At 42.9% G+C, this 19,091-nt stretch overlaps 1 protein-coding gene across 1 annotated transcript in view; it reads left to right on the top strand.

Moving 5' to 3' along the window:
• The first annotated feature begins 7,252 nt into the window (after nucleotides 1-7,252).
• LOC141091261 (thiol S-methyltransferase TMT1A-like) overlaps nucleotides 7,253-19,091 on the top strand; it is a 39,234-nt gene continuing 27,395 nt past the window's right edge. The window contains exon 1 of the mRNA XM_073576715.1: nucleotides 7,253-7,805. Within this exon, the coding sequence (XP_073432816.1) occupies nucleotides 7,308-7,805 (498 nt within the window). The 5' untranslated portion in view covers nucleotides 7,253-7,307. The remainder of the gene's footprint in view (nucleotides 7,806-19,091) is intronic.

Here is a 19,091-nt window from a genome sequence, read left to right as displayed (position 1 = left end):
CATACGCTACTTGTAATGGGTGTCCCATCTGCTGGTCTAAACGATTGTTGGTGGCAGCTAGAAGTTCCCTTTGTTATGGAGGAGGTGACAGTGATCATATTAAGGTATATATATATTTCAAGCGTTGGAATCAGAGGTATATATTCCATACGCTCACCCAACAACCAGCCTACTAGTGAAAGATGAGGGGGACTTGTCCATCTCTCGTCAGTCAAGGCAGCGGAGTTGCATGCCTCTGACAAACTGGTGGTAGCAGATCTATGTGATCTATGTGATCTCTCCAGTGTCATCAGTGACAAACTGGTGGCAGCGGCGGGATCTGGCTGTTATCTTTGACAATGTGATTTTTACATGCATTTTTGTTGCAGATTTTTCCCCACTAATAAGGCTACGTTCCTGCAATGATCTTTTGGTGCATTTTTGATGTTGCAGAAGCTTTGCACCTATAATTTAAATTAGGTTACTTGCGTTTTTTCATTGTGTTTTTTTATGTGTTTATTTACCATGTTTTTATCGCGTTTTGACGCTGCGGATTTTGTCTCTGGTGTGTCATTCTTTAACAAAGCTGCCTTGTTTTTCAAACTTTAGGGCATTTTCATTTCACTGAACTTTATTGACATACTTAGGTGTGGATTACCAATGTTTTTGATGCGTTTCTGCTGCATAAACGCATTAAATACATTTGTGCATTTTTTACTTGGGGATTTTCAGCATTTAATGTAAGTCTATCGGTAAAATCTGCATAGAAAAGTCAGCGTACCCGCAAGAGAAATTGACATGCTGCAGATTTTAAAAAAGCACCGCAGGTCAGTTTATTCAGCATACACAAGAAGCACAGTGGGCAGGAGATTTCTAGAAATCCCATCCACTTTGCTGGAACTGCATTTTTTAAGCAGGGAAAACACACAGCGTTAAAAACTGTAATAAAAGTCCATTGTGGGAATGCAATTGCGTTTTTCTGTGTGTTTTTTTAACATGTTTTTATTGCTGCATTTTTAGCCTCTGTTTGGTGTGTTATTCTTTAAATAAAGCTTTTTTTTTTATTTATTTGTTTTTTTTTGTTTCGACAAAACTTTTTTGCTATATTGCGGATTACATGTGTTATTGAGGCGTAAACACACTAAAAACGCATGTGGGGGTTTTTTTGCTGCAGATTTTCCGCCTGTAATGTAAGTCTTTGGGGAAATTCCGCACAGAAAACTGAACGTACTTGCAAGAGAAATTATTAACATGCTGTGGATTTGAAAAATGCACCTCAGGAGAGTTTACACAGCGTTAAAAAGAAGCCCAATGTGTATGAGAGTTCTGTAAATCCCATCCACTTTGCTAGAACTTTGCACAGCGAGAGAACGTAGCTTTAAAGGGAATCTGTCACCTCATTTTTCCGATATGAGATGCAGCCATCAGGGGCTTGTCTACAGCATTCTGTAATGCTGTAGATAAGCCCCCAATCTGAAAGATAAGAAAAAAGAGATTATACTCACCCGGGGGTCCGGTCCGGTCCGGTCCGATGGGTGTCGCAATCCGGCGCCTCCAATTTTCTAGCGATGACGTCCTCTTCCTTACTTCTGCCGCGGCTCCTGCGCAGGCATACTATATCTGTCCTATTGAGGGCAGAGCAGAGTACTGCAGTGCGCAGGCGCCGGGAAAGGTAAGAGAGGTCCGGCGCCTGCGCACTGCAGTACTTTACTCTGAAATAAAAAGAGAGAAAAGCCAGCACTGCCAGTGGTCAGAACGCATAACATGAGGTGCATATGCACATACAGTGGGGCAAAAAAGTATTTAGTCAGTCAGCAATAGTGCAAGTTCCACCACTTAAAAAGATGAGAGGCGTCTGTAATTTACATCATAGGTAGACCTCAACTATGGGAGACAAACTGAGAAAAAAAAATCCAGAAAATCACATTGTCTGTTTTTTTTTCATTTTATTTGCATATTATGGTGGAAAATAAGTATTTGGTCAGAAACAAAATTTCATCTCAATACTTTGTGATATATCCTTTGTTGGCAATGACAGAGGTCAAACGTTTTCTGTAAGTCTTCACAAGGTTGCCACACACTGTTGTTGGTATGTTGGCCCATTCCTCCATGCAGATCTCCTCTAGAGCAGTGATGTTTTTGGCTTTTCGCTTGGCAACACGGACTTTCAACTCCCTCCAAAGGTTTTCTATAAAGTTGAGATCTGGAGACTGGCTAGGCCACTCCAGGACCTTGAAATGCTTCTTACGAAGCCACTCCTTCGTTGCCCTGGCGGTGTGCTTTGGATCATTGTCATGTTGAAAGACCCAGCCACGTTTCATCATCAATGCACTTGCTGATGGAAGGAGGTTTGCACTCAAAATCTCACGATACATGACCCCATTCATTCTTTCATGTACCCGGATCAGTCATCCTGGCCCCTTTGCAGAGAAACAGCCCCAAAGCATGATGTTTCCACCACCATGCTTTACAGTAGGTATGGTGTTTGATGGATGCAACTCAGTATTCTTTTTCCTCCAAACACGACAAGTTGTGTTTCTACCAAACAGTTCCAGTTTAGTTTCATCAGACCATAGGACATTCTCTCAAAACTCCTCTGAATCATCCAAATGCTCTCTAGCAAACTTCAGACGGGCCTGGACATGTACAGGCTTAAGCAGTGGGACACGTCTGGCACTGCAGGATCTGAGTCCATGGTGGCGTAGTGTGTTACTATGGTAGGCCTTGTTACATTGGTCCCAGCTCTCTGCAGTTCATTCACTAGGTCCCCCCGCGTGGTTCTGGGATTTTTGCTCACCGTTCTTGTGATCATTCTGACCCCACGGGGTGAGATTTTGCGTGGAGCACCAGATCGAGGGAGATTATCAGTGGTCTTGTATGTCTTCCATTTTCTAATTATTGCTCCCACAGTTGATTTCTTCACTCCAAGCTGGTTGGCTATAGCAGATTCAGTCTTCCCAGCCTGGTGCAGGGCTACAATTTTGTTTCTGGTGTCCTTTGACAGCTCTTTGGTCTTCACCATAGTGGAGTTTGGAGTCAGACTGTTTGAGGGTGTGCACAGGTGTCTTTTTATACTGATAACAAGTTTAAACAGGTGCCATTACTACAGGTAATGAGTGGAGGAAAGAGGAGACTCTTAAAGAAGAAGTTACAGGTATGTGAGAGCCAGAAATCTTGATTGCTTGTTTCTGACCAAATACTTATTTTCCACCATAATATGCAAATAAAATGAAAAAAAAAACAGACAATGTGATTTTCTGGATTTTTTTTTATCAGTTTGTCTCCCATAGTTGAGGTCTACCTATGATGTAAATTACAGATGCCTCTCATCTTTTTAAGTGGTGGAACTTGCACTATTGCTGACTGACTAAATACTTTTTTGCCCCACTGTATCTTACTGCATTCAAAATGAGACATTTAGCAAAATATTGATCAATATATTGAGCCACCCCGCCACGCCAAGGCAATCTCATATGGGGGGTCCTACTCTACATTTGTATTTATTCACTGTGCCATTGCGGCCTCCTAAATGTTTTAAAAGCAAGACCATATCAAATACAATCCATACCTGAAGCATGACTGCATCACTCCCGTGCAGCCAGATGGAGCAGGTGCAGATGAAGGCCAACCAGGTCTGAACACAGACATCTCAGGTTTGACCTCCACACACTGCCCGTCCAGCAAACACAGATGAAGGGCAATGCAGGCTCAGACATGGATGCAAAAATAAATAAAGCCTGGGGCAGGGCGGGGCTGCCATGAGTGTGCACAGCAGCCTAGATCAATCACAATAAACACAGAAAAGATGGCGAACATGACCCAGCGTGCACGGCAACAGTGGTGGTCAGCCACAAAACCAATTTGCAATAAAAAGAGAGAAAAGCCAGCACTGCCAGTGGTCAGAACGCATAACATGAGGTGCATATGCACATATCTTACTGCATTCAAAATGAGACATTTAGCAAAATATTGATCAATATATTGAGCCACCCCGCCACGCCAAGGCAATCTCATATGGGGGGTCCTACTCTACATTTGTATTTATTCACTGTGCCATTGCGGCCTCCTAAATGTTTTAAAAGCAAGACCATATCAAATACAATCCATACCTGAAGCATGACTGCATCACTCCCGTGCAGCCAGATGGAGCAGGTGCAGATGAAGGCCAACCAGGTCTGAACACAGACATCTCAGGTTTGACCTCCACACACTGCCCGTCCAGCAAACACAGATGAAGGGCAATGCAGGCTCAGACATGGATGCAAAAATAAATAAAGCCTGGGGCAGGGCGGGGCTGCCGTGAGTGTGCACAGCAGCCTAGATCAATCACAATAAACACAGAGTGTGCACACTCACGGCAGCCCCGCCCTGCCCCAGGCTTTATTTATTTTTGCATCCATGTCTGAGCCTGCAATTGCCCTTCATCTGTGTTTGCTGGTCAGGCAGTGTGTGGAGGTCAAACCTGAGATGTCTGTGTTCAGACCTGGTTGGCCTTCATCTGCACCTGCTCCATCTGGCTGCACGGGAGTGATGCAGTCATGCTTCAGGTATGGATTGCATTTGATATGGTCTTGCTTTTAAAACATTTAGGAGGCCGCAATGGCACAGTGAATAAATACAAATGTAGAGTAGGCCCCCCCATATGAGATTGCCTTGGCGTGGCGGGGTGGCTCAATATATTGATCAATATTTTGCTAAATGTCTCATTTTGAATGCAGTAAGATATGTGCATATGCACCTCATGTTATGCGTTCTGACCACTGGCAGTGCTGGCTCTTTTCTCTTTTTATTGCAAATTGGTTTTGTGGCTGACCACCACTGTTGCCGTGCACGCTGGGTCATGTTCGCCATCTTTTCTGTGTTTATTGTGATTGATCTAGGCTGCTGTGCACACTCACGGCAGCCCCGCCCTGCCCCAGGGTTTATTTATTTTTGCATCCATGTCTGAGCCTGCAATTGCCCTTCATCTGTGTTTGCTGGTCAGGCAGTGTGTGGAGGTCAAACCTGAGATGTCTGTGTTCAGACCTGGTTGGCCTTCATCTGCACCTGCTCCATCTGGCTGCACGGGAGTGATGCAGTCATGCTTCAGGTATGGATTGCATTTGATATGGTCTTGCTTTTAAAACATTTAGGAGGCCGCAATGGCACAGTGAATAAATACAAATGTAGAGTAGGACCCCCCATATGAGATTGCCTTGGCGTGGCGGGGTGGCTCAATATATTGATCAATATTTTGCTAAATGTCTCATTTTGAATGCAGTAAGATATGTGCATATGCACCTCATGTTATGCGTTCTGACCACTGGCAGTGCTGGCTCTTTTCTCTTTTTATTGCAAATTGGTTTTGTGGCTGACCACCACTGTTGCCGTGCACGCTGGGTCATGTTCGCCATCTTTTCTGTGTTTATTGTGATTGATCTAGGCTGCTGTGCACACTCACGGCAGCCCCGCCCTGCCCCAGGCTTTATTTATTTTTGCATCCATGTCTGAGCCTGCAATTGCCCTTCATCTGTGTTTGCTGGTCAGGCAGTGTGTGGAGGTCAAACCTGAGATGTCTGTGTTCAGACCTGGTTGGCCTTCATCTGCACCTGCTCCATCTGGCTGCACGGGAGTGATGCAGTCATGCTTCAGGTTTGGATTGCATTTGATATGGTCTTGCTTTTAAAACATTTAGGAGGCCGCAATGGCACAGTGAATAAATACAAATGTAGAGTAGGACCCCCCATATGAGATTGCCTTGGCGTGGCGGGGTGGCTCAATATATTGATCAATATTTTGCTAAATGTCTCATTTTGAATGCAGTAAGATATGTGCATATGCACCTCATGTTATGCGTTCTGACCACTGGCAGTGCTGGCTCTTTTCTCTTTTTATTGCAAATTGGTTTTGTGGCTGACCACCACTGTTGCCGTGCACGCTGGGTCATGTTCGCCATCTTTTCTGTGTTTATTGTGATTGATCTAGGCTGCTGTGCACACTCACGGCAGCCCCGCCCTGCCCCAGGCTTTATTTATTTTTGCATCCATGTCTGAGCCTGCAATTGCCCTTCATCTGTGTTTGCTGGTCAGGCAGTGTGTGGAGGTCAAACCTGAGATGTCTGTGTTCAGACCTGGTTGGCCTTCATCTGCACCTGCTCCATCTGGCTGCACAGGAGTGATGCAGTCATGCTTCAGGTATGGATTGCATTTGATATGGTCTTGCTTTTAAAACATTTAGGAGGCCGCAATGGCACAGTGAATAAATACAAATGTAGAGTAGGACCCCCCATATGAGATTGCCTTGGCGTGGCGGGGTGGCTCAATATATTGATCAATATTTTGCTAAATGTCTCATTTTGAATGCAGTAAGATATGTGCATATGCACCTCATGTTATGCGTTCTGACCACTGGCAGTGCTGGCTCTTTTCTCTTTTTAGTACTTTACTCTGCCCTCAATAGTGCAGATATAGTACACCTGCGCAGGAGCCGCGGCAGAAGTAAGGAAGAGGACGTCATCACTAGAAGATGGGAGGCGCCGGACCGGACCGCGACACCTATCGGACCCGGACCGTCCCCTAGGTGAGTATAATCTAACTCTTTTTTCTTATCTTTCAGGTTACATCGGGGCTTATCTACGGCATTACAGAATGCTGTAGATAAGCCCCTGATGGCGGTGGCCGCATAATATAGGGCAAAAATTAGGTGACAGATTCCCTTTAAGAGGATTTTTTAAAGCATACCTTTGAGAAAAAATATCATTGTTACCGTGCACAAAGTCCTGCAAAATGTTAATGTCAGCACTGAAGTAATGTAACATGATATAAAGCAGCTGTCATTGCCGTGTAGGTTAAAAAGGCACCTTCTCAAATCCTCGATTCACCATGACTTTACATTTCCTCCGTCACTTATATCTGGTGTACAACTTTTTTCGTCCCTGATATTACTCAAGTGCCACCATTCCAGTGAGATTTTTTTTTAAGTTGTCTTTTTTATTATTATTTTGATCATAAATAGTTGAAGTAAAGCTGTCTGTAATGTGGATATCAGAGTATTTCTTAATTGTGTCTGTTGTCAAAGCTGAAAATAACCCACATTCTCTTGATTCCTGCTCTTATCACATCTGAGTATGTCTATAGTGTCACTGTTGGCTAATAATAAGTCCATAGAATGTGTACATAGGTGGTGAATAGTGCACGTTGTGCTCGGTAGAACTTTCCACAGACCCAGTATTGTGCAGCCCTCCTCCCACCTTTAGGGAGGATCTGGGAATGGCAAATGCCTAGAAATACAGGAGGGCCTCACTCAGAATTCACTGTCTCTGCTCACTGCATGCAGGATTTCCCTCCAACATGTCTGTGATCATATTTCTTTTGCAATTTATTGCAGCTGTTATCATGCTGCCTCTGCACATCCTTAATTATCTTGGCCTTTGGGACTCAGTTATGAAGAAATTCTTTCCTCATTTTATAAGCAGATTCTGCGAATCATACAACAGATCGATGGATGATCAGAAAAGAAAACTCTTTAACAATATCTCCGACTTTTCGGGTCCAAACAAAGAGCTCAGGCTCCTAGAGGTTGGTTGTGGCTCAGGTGCCAACTTCAAGTATTATCCCAGGGGCTGCAAAGTGACCTGTCTGGATATCAACCCAAATTTCGAAAAGTTCCTGAGCAAAAACCAAGCAGAAAATGACCATCTTACATATGAGCGCTTTGTGGTAGCTTCTGCTGACAACATGACGTCTATCGCAGATGGCTCTATGGATGTCGTTGTGTGCACCTTGCTGGTTTGTTCCGTGCCGAATATTCCAGCCGTAGTGAAAGAGGTGAAGAGGGTTCTCAGGACGGTGAGTTGTGTAATATTTGTAATTGTATTTGTCTTCTAAAGTCGCTACCAAAATGTGAGTTATGTATTAGAATTTTTAATTCTGCATGGAAACCTAAGTTTTGGCATCGTAAGTGTTAATTGCAGTGAGATACAGATCTTATATCCAAAATACATCCCATCAGCAATGTTCCAACCATATAAATTGTTAGGAACTTGGGTGAAGCAGAAGCCACCCCGTAGTTCTAAATTTATAGAACCCTATTAAAAGAAAAATCTAAAATGTACTAAAAACATACATAGATTTCCAAATCACAGTCTAGGAACAAACATCTCCGAACCCTGACCACCCAGAGCTCCCACAGCCTTCATGTCTGGCAATATTCTGAAGATAAGTCCACCAGAATGGACAATTTCATCACTTCCACATTTTACATGAACTGTTGTTTGAGATTGCCAATGACTGGCTGTCGTGATCGTCAAGTACAATATTTTCTAAAATCTTTTAAAGCACCACTCCAGGGTTATTTCTATTACAGCGCTGGAGTGGTGCCTCTAATCTAAGTTCCCTAAACCTAATCTTATACTTAGCCGCCGTCATCTTCACTTTCCATCCGCACCGCAACGGTTGGTCTTCATCAGGTTGTGACTTGTTGAATCACTGCAGTGTTTGCTACAGAGAGCTGGAGGTCACATTTCAAAGTAAATCTATGGCATCCTTGTTCTGACTCTCATAGACTTACATTGAAATCTTGTGGCCGTAACTCAGACTTTTGGTCAGTCAGATGTTACGGTCACAAAATGACACTGCAGGTCTGAAGTGGTGCCTATAAAAGATATAAATGGCGGCAGGTAAGTATAAGACTAGGATCAGGAACTTTAGTAGCACCACTCCAGTTTTTGATAAAAAAAAAAAAAAAAAAAAAAAAGCTGGTGTGGTGCTTTAAGTCTGTGTGCCCACATAAGCGTTTTTTTTGCGTTTTTTAAGCGTTTTTTCCATGCAAAAATGCTTAAAAACGCATACATTAAGCATCCCATTATTATAATGCATTCTGCAATTTTTGTGCACATGATGCATTTTCTTTTCCGCAAAAAAAGCATTGTGGTAAAAAACGCAGCATGTTCATTAATTTTGCGGTAAAAAACGCATTTCCAACTATAATCTATGAGAATGTGGATGCTCCGGAAAAAATAACGCATAAAAATGTGCAAAAAATGCGCGAAAAAAAACACGTTTTTCCTGGGAAGGAGAACGGTTTTTAGTCAGGAATTTTCTGCATACGTGGGTACATAGCCTTAAGGGCAAAGTATAAGGTTCAGTTCCCACGATGAGTTTTTGACGTGCCTATTTTCCCTATGTAAAAAAAACACAGCATATTACAATCCCAGCCAAGTGGATTCATAAAAATTTCATGCCCACTGTGCTTTTTTAATGTTGTGTAAACTGACCTGCGGCGCATTTTTTTAAATCTGCAATATGTATCTTGTAGGTTCGATGAGTTTCATGTGCAGATTTTCTCCATAGAATTGCATGAGATGTAAAAAAAAAAAAAAAAAAAAACGCACAGGCTTTTTAGTGAGTTTCCACTGCAGAAATGCACTAAAAATACATGAAATCTGCATATGATTGTACCAATAAAGTTGTGTCCATCACAAATACCGGGAAGTACCAAACAGATCAGCTAAAACCTGACACACCAAAAAGAGACAAAAAGCACAGTCAAAAACATTATAAAAATGCAATGAAAAAAACATGTAACCTAATTTACAAATTTAATAGAAATACTGCAGAAAATGGGCAACATAAAAAAACTCACCAAATATTTACCTTGGGAACATAGCTTCAGATTTTAAAGTTACACATTAAGGGTATGTGCACACGTTGCGGCTTCGTCTGCAGATCCGCAGCGGATTTGGCCCTGTGGATCTGCAGCAGTTTTCCAAGGGATGTACAGTACCATGTTATCCTATGGAAAACAAAAACCGCTGTGCATATGCTGCGGAAAAATCTGCGCAGATTCCACGGCGTTTTTGCACCTATTCCATTATAGGAATCCGCAGGTGTAAAAACGCAGGCGAAATCCGCAGGTAAAATGCAGGCATTTTGACACGCTAAGGCCATGTGCACATGTTGCGATTTTGCTGCATTTTTTCTTGTGGATCTGTCACAAACACCTGAAGGAAATCTTGATGCCAGCAAAGTGAATGAGAATCCTGAAGTCTCTTGCACACCTCGTCTATTTGTGACTTGCAGATTTGCTGTAGAATTAGATCTGCAGCATGTAACTTCTTTCTGTGTTTTTACAGCATTTTGTCACCCATTGACGTCAATATAGTCAGAACAAAACGCTATAAAAACGCAGGCCTAAAAAATGATTCCGGATTTCTTGCTTTTTTTGTAGCATTTTTTTGCATGCGTTTTGTAGCCTTTTTTTGCATTTTTTTTTTTTTTTAAAGAAGAAGAAGAAGAAGAAGATAATAACCTACAGGCAGAGGCGTAGCTAGGGTTTTGGTTCAGGGGGGGCGAAACTTCTGAGTGGGCCCCTAACTAGGTAACTTTGATTACAACTTGGTGACGCACCCTAATAGTGGATGTAGGAGCTGACTGCGCTGTTACTGAAAATAATCCCTATATAAAGACCAATATTGACCTTACCGCCATATGGTCAGTGGTAAATACGAGTCCTACAAAACATATAAGTGATTACTGCACAGTTATAGTTGGTGTCTTACCGCTGACGATCTTTCTGATGGAATAGTTCACTTTTCACGTAATTTCCATCTGGCCCAGACCGACAATGACAGCGCCTCCAGCCAGGACTCGGCTACAGAGAATACAAGAAAGACTTGTTTCACTTCTCATATTCCAGCTCCATCACCATCTATCCCCAACCTGCACAAACCCCTCATCCTGCTGATACCCCAATGCTGAGCCGCTGCTGCCATATGTGTTCCTATTACTGCACCTGATACAGCAGTGGCTCAGCATTGAGGTATCAGGTGCAGTAATAGGGACACATACAGCAGCAGCGGCTCAGCATTGGGGTATGTGTCCCTATTACTGCACCTGATACCCCAATGCTGAGCCGCTGCTGCCATATGTGACCCTATTACTGTACCTGATACCCCAATACTGAGCCGCTGCTGCCGTACATGTCCCTATTACAGCACCTGATACCCCAATGCTGAGCTGCTGCTGCCATACGTGTCCCTATTACTGCACCTGATACCCCAATGCTGAGCCGCTGCTGACGTATGTGTCCCTATTACTGCACCTGATACCCCAATGCTTAGCCGCTGCTGCCGTATGTGTCCCTATTACTGCACCTGATACCCCCTATACACACACGGCTCCGCTCCGAACCCCCTATACACATGCGGCTCTGCTCCGTACACCTTGTACACATGCGGCTCTTCTCCGTACACGCTGTACACACGTGGCTCTTCTCCGTGCACCTTGTACACACGTGGCTCTGCTCCGTGCACCTTGTACACACGGCTCTGCTCACCCCATACACACACGGCTCTGCTCCTCAGTACACCTCATACATGCATATCTCTGCTCTGTACACCTCATACACACACAGCTCTGCTACATCCACCCTGTAAACCAGGGTTCCCCAACTCCAGTCCTCAAGGCCCACCAACAGATCATGTTTTCAGGATTTCCTTTGTATTGCACAGGTGAAGCAATTATCACCTGAGCAATACTAAGGAAATCCTGAAAACATGATCTGTAGGTGGGCCTTGAGGACTGGAGTTGGGGAACCCTGCTGTAAACCCCTCCTGACCCCACACAGAAACTTCACCTCATCCAGCCAGCACCATGACAACCAGCACAGCAGAGTCCTGCAGCCACTGAAGCCCCTGATCATGTGACCCCTGACTCCGCCCCTCCTGTGACCTCATCACAGGTCCTGTGCGCACAGAATAGCCCAGAACGACATTGCTGGCTGAGAGGTGGGGGCCCAATGCTGGCACCGGGGCCCCCCACCGCCTTCTCAGGGGCCCATGGCGGCCGGGCAGCAGAGTAGGGAGATCGATTCTCCCTCCTCTGCAGCAGAATATTGGTGTAATGTAGTGTAGCTCCGGTGGGCCCCCTCAGAGTACAGGGCCACCGCCCCCCTGGTAGCTACACTACTGCCTACAGGTGCTTCTCACAAAATTAGAATATCATCAAAGGTTAATTTATTTCAGTTCTTCAATGCAAAAAGTGAAACTCATATATTATATAGAGTCATTACAAACAGAGTGATCTATTTCACGTGTTTATTTCTGGTAATGTTGATGATTATGACTTACAGCCAATGAAAACCCAAAAGTCATTATCTCAGTAAATTAGAATACTTTATACCACCAGCTTGAAAAAAAATGATTTTAAAATCAGAAATGATGGCTTAGTGAAATGCATGTTCAGTAAACGCACTCAATACTTGGTCGGGGGTCCTTTTGCATCAATTACTGCATCAATATGGCGTGGCATGGAGGCGATCAGCCTGTGGCACTGCTGAGGTGCTATGGAAGCCCAGGTTGCTTTGCTAGCACCCTTCAGCTCATCTGCATTGTTGGGTCTGGTGTCTCTCATCTTCCTCTTGACAATACCCCATAGATTCTCTATTGGGTTGAGGTCAGGCGAGTTTGCTGGCCAGTCAAGCACACTGATACTGTTATACCAGGTAATTGTACTTTTGGCAGTGTGGACAGGTGCCAAGTCCTGCTGGAGAATGAAATTTCCATCTCCAAAAAGCTTGTCGGCAGAGGGAAGCATGAAGTGCTCTAAAAATTTCCTGGTAGATGGCTGTGCTGACTTTGGTATTGATAAAACACAGTGGACCTACACCAGCAGATGACATGGCTCCTCAAACCATTACTGATTGTGGAAACTTCACACTAGACCTCAAGTAGCTTGGATTGTGACCTCTCCACTCTTCCTCCAGACTCTGGGACCTTGATTTCCAAATTAAATGCAAAATTTACTTTAATCTAAAAACAACACATTGGATCACTGAGCAACAGTCCAGTTATTTTTCTCCTTTGCCCAGGTAAGATGCTTCTGGCTTTGTCTATTGGTCATGAGAGGCTTGACACAATGAATGTGACACTTGTAGCCCATGTTCTGGATATGTCTGTGTGTGGTGGCTCTGGAAGCAATGACTTCAGCAGCAGTCCACTCCTTGTGAGTCTTCCCCAAATTTTGGAATGGCCTTTTCTTAAAGGGAATCTGTCACCCCTTTTTTTGAGATATCATATCATATAATGATATCATTCAATTGTGTGTCACATAACGATTCTCTTAGTACTTTTGGTTCCCCCTAACCCCGAACCTTTCGTGCATAAATACCTTTTTTATATTGGTTCAGATGTATGTAAATTGCGGCGGTCCGATGGGCGGGGCTTATTCGCCTGCTCCCCCCCTCCCTGTCTTGCTCTACGCATTTCTTCTTTCTTCTTCCTGCGTCCACGTATTTCAGCACTTGCACATTGCAAAGGCCTCCGGCGCTTGCGCAGCATGCTTTGCCAAACTGTGGGCAAAGCATATAATTGTTACTGCGCATGCGCCAGTATTTTTCCCTGTGTCTATGACCCAGAAGTCTTCCGGGTCATAGACGCAGGGAAAAATACCGGCGCATGCCCAGTAACGATTATATGCTTTGCCCACAGTTTGGCAAGCAACCTGCGCAAGCGCCGGAGGCCTTTGCAATGCGCAAGCACTAAAACAATACGTGAATGCAGGAAGAAGAAATGCGTAGAGCAAGACAGGGAGGGGGAGCAGGCGAATAATGCTCCCCCCATGGGACCGGACCGCGGCAATTTACATACATCTGAACCGATATAAAAAAAAGTATTTATGCATGAAAGGTGCCGGGTCAGGGGGAAGCAAAAGTACTAAGAGTCCTTATGTGACACACAATTGAATGATATCATTATATGATATCGCAAAAAAGGGGTGACAGATTCCCTTTAACAATCCTTTCAAGGCTGTGATTATCCTGGTTGCTTGTGCACCTTTTTCTGCCACACATTTTTCTTCCACTCAACTTTCCATTAATCTGCTTGGATACAGCACTCTGTGAACAGCCAGCTTCTTTAGCAATGACCTTTTGTGGCTTACCCTCCTTGTGAAGTTTGTCAATTACTACCTTCTGGACATCTGTCAAGTCAGAAGTTTTCCCCATGATTGTGGAGCCTACTAAAACAGACTAAGGGACCTTTTTAAATACTCATAAAGCCTTTTCAGGTGTTTTTTGTTAATCTAATTTACTGGAATAATGATTTCTGGGTTTTCATTGGCGGTAGAGGAAAGAATGGATTTAATGAAATTTCAACAAATTATTGATGCAAGCCTAACACCAACTGTAAAAAAGCTGAAGTTGAAAGGATGGTTTCTACAAATGGATAATGATCCTAAATACATGTCAAAATCCACAATAGACTACCTTAAAAGGTGCAAGCTGAAGGTTTTCCAATGGCCCTCACAGTCCCCTGATATGAATATCATTGAAAATCTGTGGCTAGACCTCAAAAGAGCAGTGCATGCAAGACGACCCATGAACACAGAACTGGAAGAATTTTCCAAGGAAGAATGGATGAAAAACCCTCAAACAAGAATTGAAAGATGCTTGGCTAGCTACTAGAGTTGAGCGACTTTGGTCGGATCGGGTTTCGTGAAACCCAAATGAAACAAAATAAGTTTCAGATGAAACTCGTCCGACTAGAGCAAAACAAAGTCGGAGTTTCGTCCGAAACCCGACCCCCAATGCAAGTCAATGGGAAATAAAAGTCGGACGAAACTCCGACTTTTTTTGCTCTAGTCGGACAAGTTTCATCTGAAACTTATTTTGTTTCATTCGGGTTTCACGAAACCCGATCCGACCAAAGTCGCTCAACTCTACTAGCAACAAAAAGCGTTTACAAGCTATGATACTTTCAAAAGAGGGTTCTGCTAGGTACTAACCATGCAGGGTGGCCAAATTTTGCATCAACCCATCTTTCCTTTTTGTAATTTTTAAAATTTGAAAGATAAATATGTATATATTTTTTGCTTAAAATACAAAAGAAATGTGTCATCTTTACCTTTTTAGGTCTTTTAGAGATCATTTGATCTTCAACTTGCTGAACTGTTCACAAAAACAGTAACTTTGACCAGGGGTACCCAAAATTTTATATGCCACTATATAGACAGACATATAGACAGATGGACATACATATAGACAGTCATGGTCGAAAGTGTTGGCATCCTTGAATTTCTCCCAGAAAATTATTGCAATTATACATGTTTTGTTATACACATAAACAAGAAAAAGGCAAATTGGATATAATTTTACACAAAAACCCCAAAATAGGCCAAACAAATTAATTGGCACCTTTCCAAAACTTTGGGTAAACAACTTAGTTCGCACTGACATGCTTGAAACAATCTGTCGTCATTTGAATAAAATGAAACACTATGACAGGAGACTCAGGAGGAGTACACTGCTGACAAAGGCACATAAAGAAAGCAAAACAGTAGTTGCCAAAATGTACATGAGTAAGCCAAAATCCTTCTAGGAAAAAGTCTTGTGGACAGATGAAGCCAAAATAGAGCTTTTTGGTAAAGCACATCATTCTACTGTTTACTGAAAACAGAATAAGGTCTACAAAGAAAAGAATACAGTACCTACAGTCAGGTATGGTGGTGTTCAAATACATTTTGGGGTTGTCTTGCTGCCCCTGGCACTGGGTACCTTGACTGTGTGCAAGTCATCAAGATATCTTAAGATTACCAAAGGATTTTGGGTAGCAATGTAGTTCCCAGTGTCAGGAAGCTGGGTTTGCGTCCTAGGTCATGGCTTTTCCAGTAGGACACTGACCCCAAACATACTTCATGAAGCGCCTAGAAATGGACGGAAACAGGTCCCTGGAGAGTTCTGAAGTGGTCAGCAATGAGTCTGCATATAAATCACATTGAGCAGCTGTGGAGAAATCTTAAAGTTGCTGTTGGAAGAAGGCAGTTTTCAAATATAAAAGCCTTGGAGCAGTTTGCAAAAGATAAGTGGTTCGAAATTCCAGTTGAGAAGTATGAGAAGCATGTTGATGGTTATTGAAAGCAATTGATTTCATCCATTTGTTCCAAAGGGTGTGCAAACAAATATTAAGCTGCGGGTGCCAACTGTTTTGACCAGCCCATTTTCTGAGTTTTATGTGAAATTATGTCCAATTGGCATTTTTTTGTGTTGTTCCAATACACACAAAGGAAATAAACATGTGTAAATGCAATAATTTTCTGAAAGAAATTAAATTTTCTTGAACAATTTCACAGGTGCCAACACTTTCGGCCATGATTGCATAATTGCACCCCCCTTCCCCAGACATATTATAAAACTGCACTCTTTGGAGTTTATTGGTCAGCTTTTACATTAAGATTAAATGGTATGGTGTCCCAATTTTTGCAACCAGCAAAGGTAAAGCAGACAGCTGTGCCTGATATTATCAGGCTAGGTCCATGGTTATTAGCCATTTCCCAGGCTAAAAATAACAGCCAGCTGCAGCCCCAGAGGTGAATCATCACATATGACGGGGAGGAATGTGGCACACCATTAGAAAAATGAAAAAAGTTTATTCGGCAATCATGCCATGGTTAAAAACATGTACAAAACCTTACGCGTTTCAGGTGCAAGAACACACCTTAGGTAACCCCAGTGCACCCTATCAAAAGCTTTTTCAGCATCAAGTGACAAGAATGCACTGGGGAAATCACAGAGCTCAGCAACTTTAATCAGATTAATCATTCAATGAGTCCCGTCCTTCGCCTCGTGTCCCGCTACAAACCCAACTTGGTCAGGTGAGATAAGAGAAGAGATAATGTGGTGCAGTCTCATTGCTAATATTTTTGAAAATATCTTCACATCACAATTCAAAAGTGAAATGGGCCTGAAGTTACCTGGGCATGTAGGCGGTTTACCTGATTTCGGTAATGTAGTAAACGTAGCCTCCAGATTAGAAGTGGACACAGATTCTTTTACCTGCCAATGCTTATAAAGTCGCAAAAGAAACGGGGATAATATTAATTTGGCAACCCGTCTGCTCCGGGGGCTTTATTACTCTTCGTCAATTTAATAGCAGTACTAATGTCCACCTCAGTGAAGGGAGCATTAAGACAGTTTACCTGGTCTTGAGATACTTGGGGTAAATTAATATTTTGTAAATATTGATCAATCTCTGACTGATATGGTTGAGGAGTTTGAGGGTCTCTATGGAAATTATAAAGTTGGGTATAGTATTGGGCGAATAGGCCTGCTATCTCCGTGGGGTTCCAAACATAATTTCCATGAGGGTCTACAAGGTGATCAATTCTGGTTCGCATTTCACTTTTTTTTTTTTTTTTTCTCTGCGTGCCAGTAGGGCTCTAGCTCTGTCGCCAGTTGCATAAAATCTCATTTTGATTTTTTTTAAATTATATGCATTAATAGAAAGGAGATTTTCTCGTAATTTAAATCCAAGCTTACATATAGCCTCTGAGTTATCAAAAGAAGGGTTGGATTTATTAATTAGTTCTAATTGGTGGAGTTGCGTTATTATCTTTCTGCTCCTCTCTTTTCCGTTTCAGATAAGACGCTTGTTGAATGAATATTCCTCTAATGACCACCTTATGTGCTGACTAAGGTCTAAAAGGCATGTCACACTAAGAGATATCGCTAGCAATATCGCTATAACTAGTGACGTTATAGCGATATTGCTAGCGATATCGCTGTGTCTGATACTTACCTACGACCGGCTCCCCCGCTGGTTATCGCTGATCGCGCGAGAACGTTCAGGACTGTTTCTCGTCGTCAGCTTCCTGTGGCGCTTCCTGCTGTGACGACGAGCGACGCGTGGAGCCGGGCGGGAGGACGCAGGATCGCCTAGTGTGACAGGTAAGTAGCGATCCCCATCCCCAGCGATGTCGCTAGTGAGATCTGCCTGTGTGGCAGCTCACTAGCGACCACTTAGCGATGTACCAGCGATCCTGACCGCGTCATATCGCTGGTACATCGCTAAAAGTGTGACAGTACCTTAATCTGAAACCTCCCCCACATTATTAGTGTTAAAGTAATGTGAAAGTTCTGATAACACTTTCAGAATCCCATGCTTGTCAAGGAGAAGTGAGGTATTTCATCGCCACCTAGAGGATGGGTTTTGTTTGGTGTCGTAGGGCGAGTATCAAGGTCACTGGGGCGTGATCCGACCAGGAAATTAATCCAATTTTTGCTGAGACGCATCTGCCTAAGGCCTTACTATCGACTAGAAAATAATCCAGTCTCCTGTATGTCTGATGTCGAAAGGATTAAAAAGTAAAGTCCCTTTCGGAGGCGTGAGAATATCGCCAGTAATCATGTAAATGGAACTCGCTAATCAAAAGTTTTAATTCTTTCCGGAAGTATTTATTTTTATTAGAACAATTGAAATGTAAAGTGCTGCAGAATATGTAGGCACTATAGAAATAAAATTTATTATTATTAAGTCTATCCACATAAATATTGAAATCCCCACAAATAATTTGCTCTCCCTGAGATAATTCGGATACCTTCTGAAATACTTTGCACAGAAAGAGAATCTTTGCATTATTTGGACTGCAACAATAGTATGCGCCTCACTGTTAAGAGAGCACGCTAAAATCAGGAATTGACCCGCCAGGTCTTTATAAGAATTTATACACTGAAACACCACCATATTTTTAATTACTATACATACCCCTGCTTTCTTGCCACGGTTATTTGCAAAGAATGTGTGTGGGAATTGGGGATGGCTAATCCTACTATTATCAGACTCAAGCAAATGCGTCTCCTGCAAACACACCACAAGCCTGTGATATCTACACCTCCCTCGACATCATGGACCTTTTCCTTGAGGAGCTCAGTCCTTTAACATTGAGTGATAGTATTTGGATGCTCATGGTGGGACATGCAATCACCTAGGACTTCCCATATGCCTCCAAGTACAATCCAACAGTGTAATCAATATGAGTAAACACTCTTCCATCGTAGCATTTCTTTGAGAGCACAGATGCATCAATAAATGTAAACAAGTCAGGGATTCAAAATTGCCATAACAAGCAAAAAGAAGAAAACAACCAAAAAATTTCAAAAGTAGTTAGAGCTGGAAAAAAAGAAACAGGGGAAAAAAAAGGGGGGGGAAAAACAGGTTGCAAAAAAAACAGAATGCAAACTGTTAAGTCAAGAATCAGCAGATAAAGTTGCTACAAGGGCACTATTTCCACTAGCCCCAGAATGGGCCTCAGAGACATGGACCTGCTCCAAATCTCCAGATCATAGTTTAGACCATTCCTCGG

Source organism: Dendrobates tinctorius, unplaced genomic scaffold (assembly GCF_039654945.1).
Source record: "Dendrobates tinctorius isolate UK_male_01 unplaced genomic scaffold, ASM3965494v1 ptg000051l, whole genome shotgun sequence".
Lineage (NCBI taxonomy): Eukaryota > Metazoa > Chordata > Amphibia > Anura > Dendrobatidae > Dendrobates > Dendrobates tinctorius.
The sequence above is the reverse complement of the archived record's forward strand: the minus strand, read 5'-3'. Positions and strand labels throughout refer to the sequence as shown.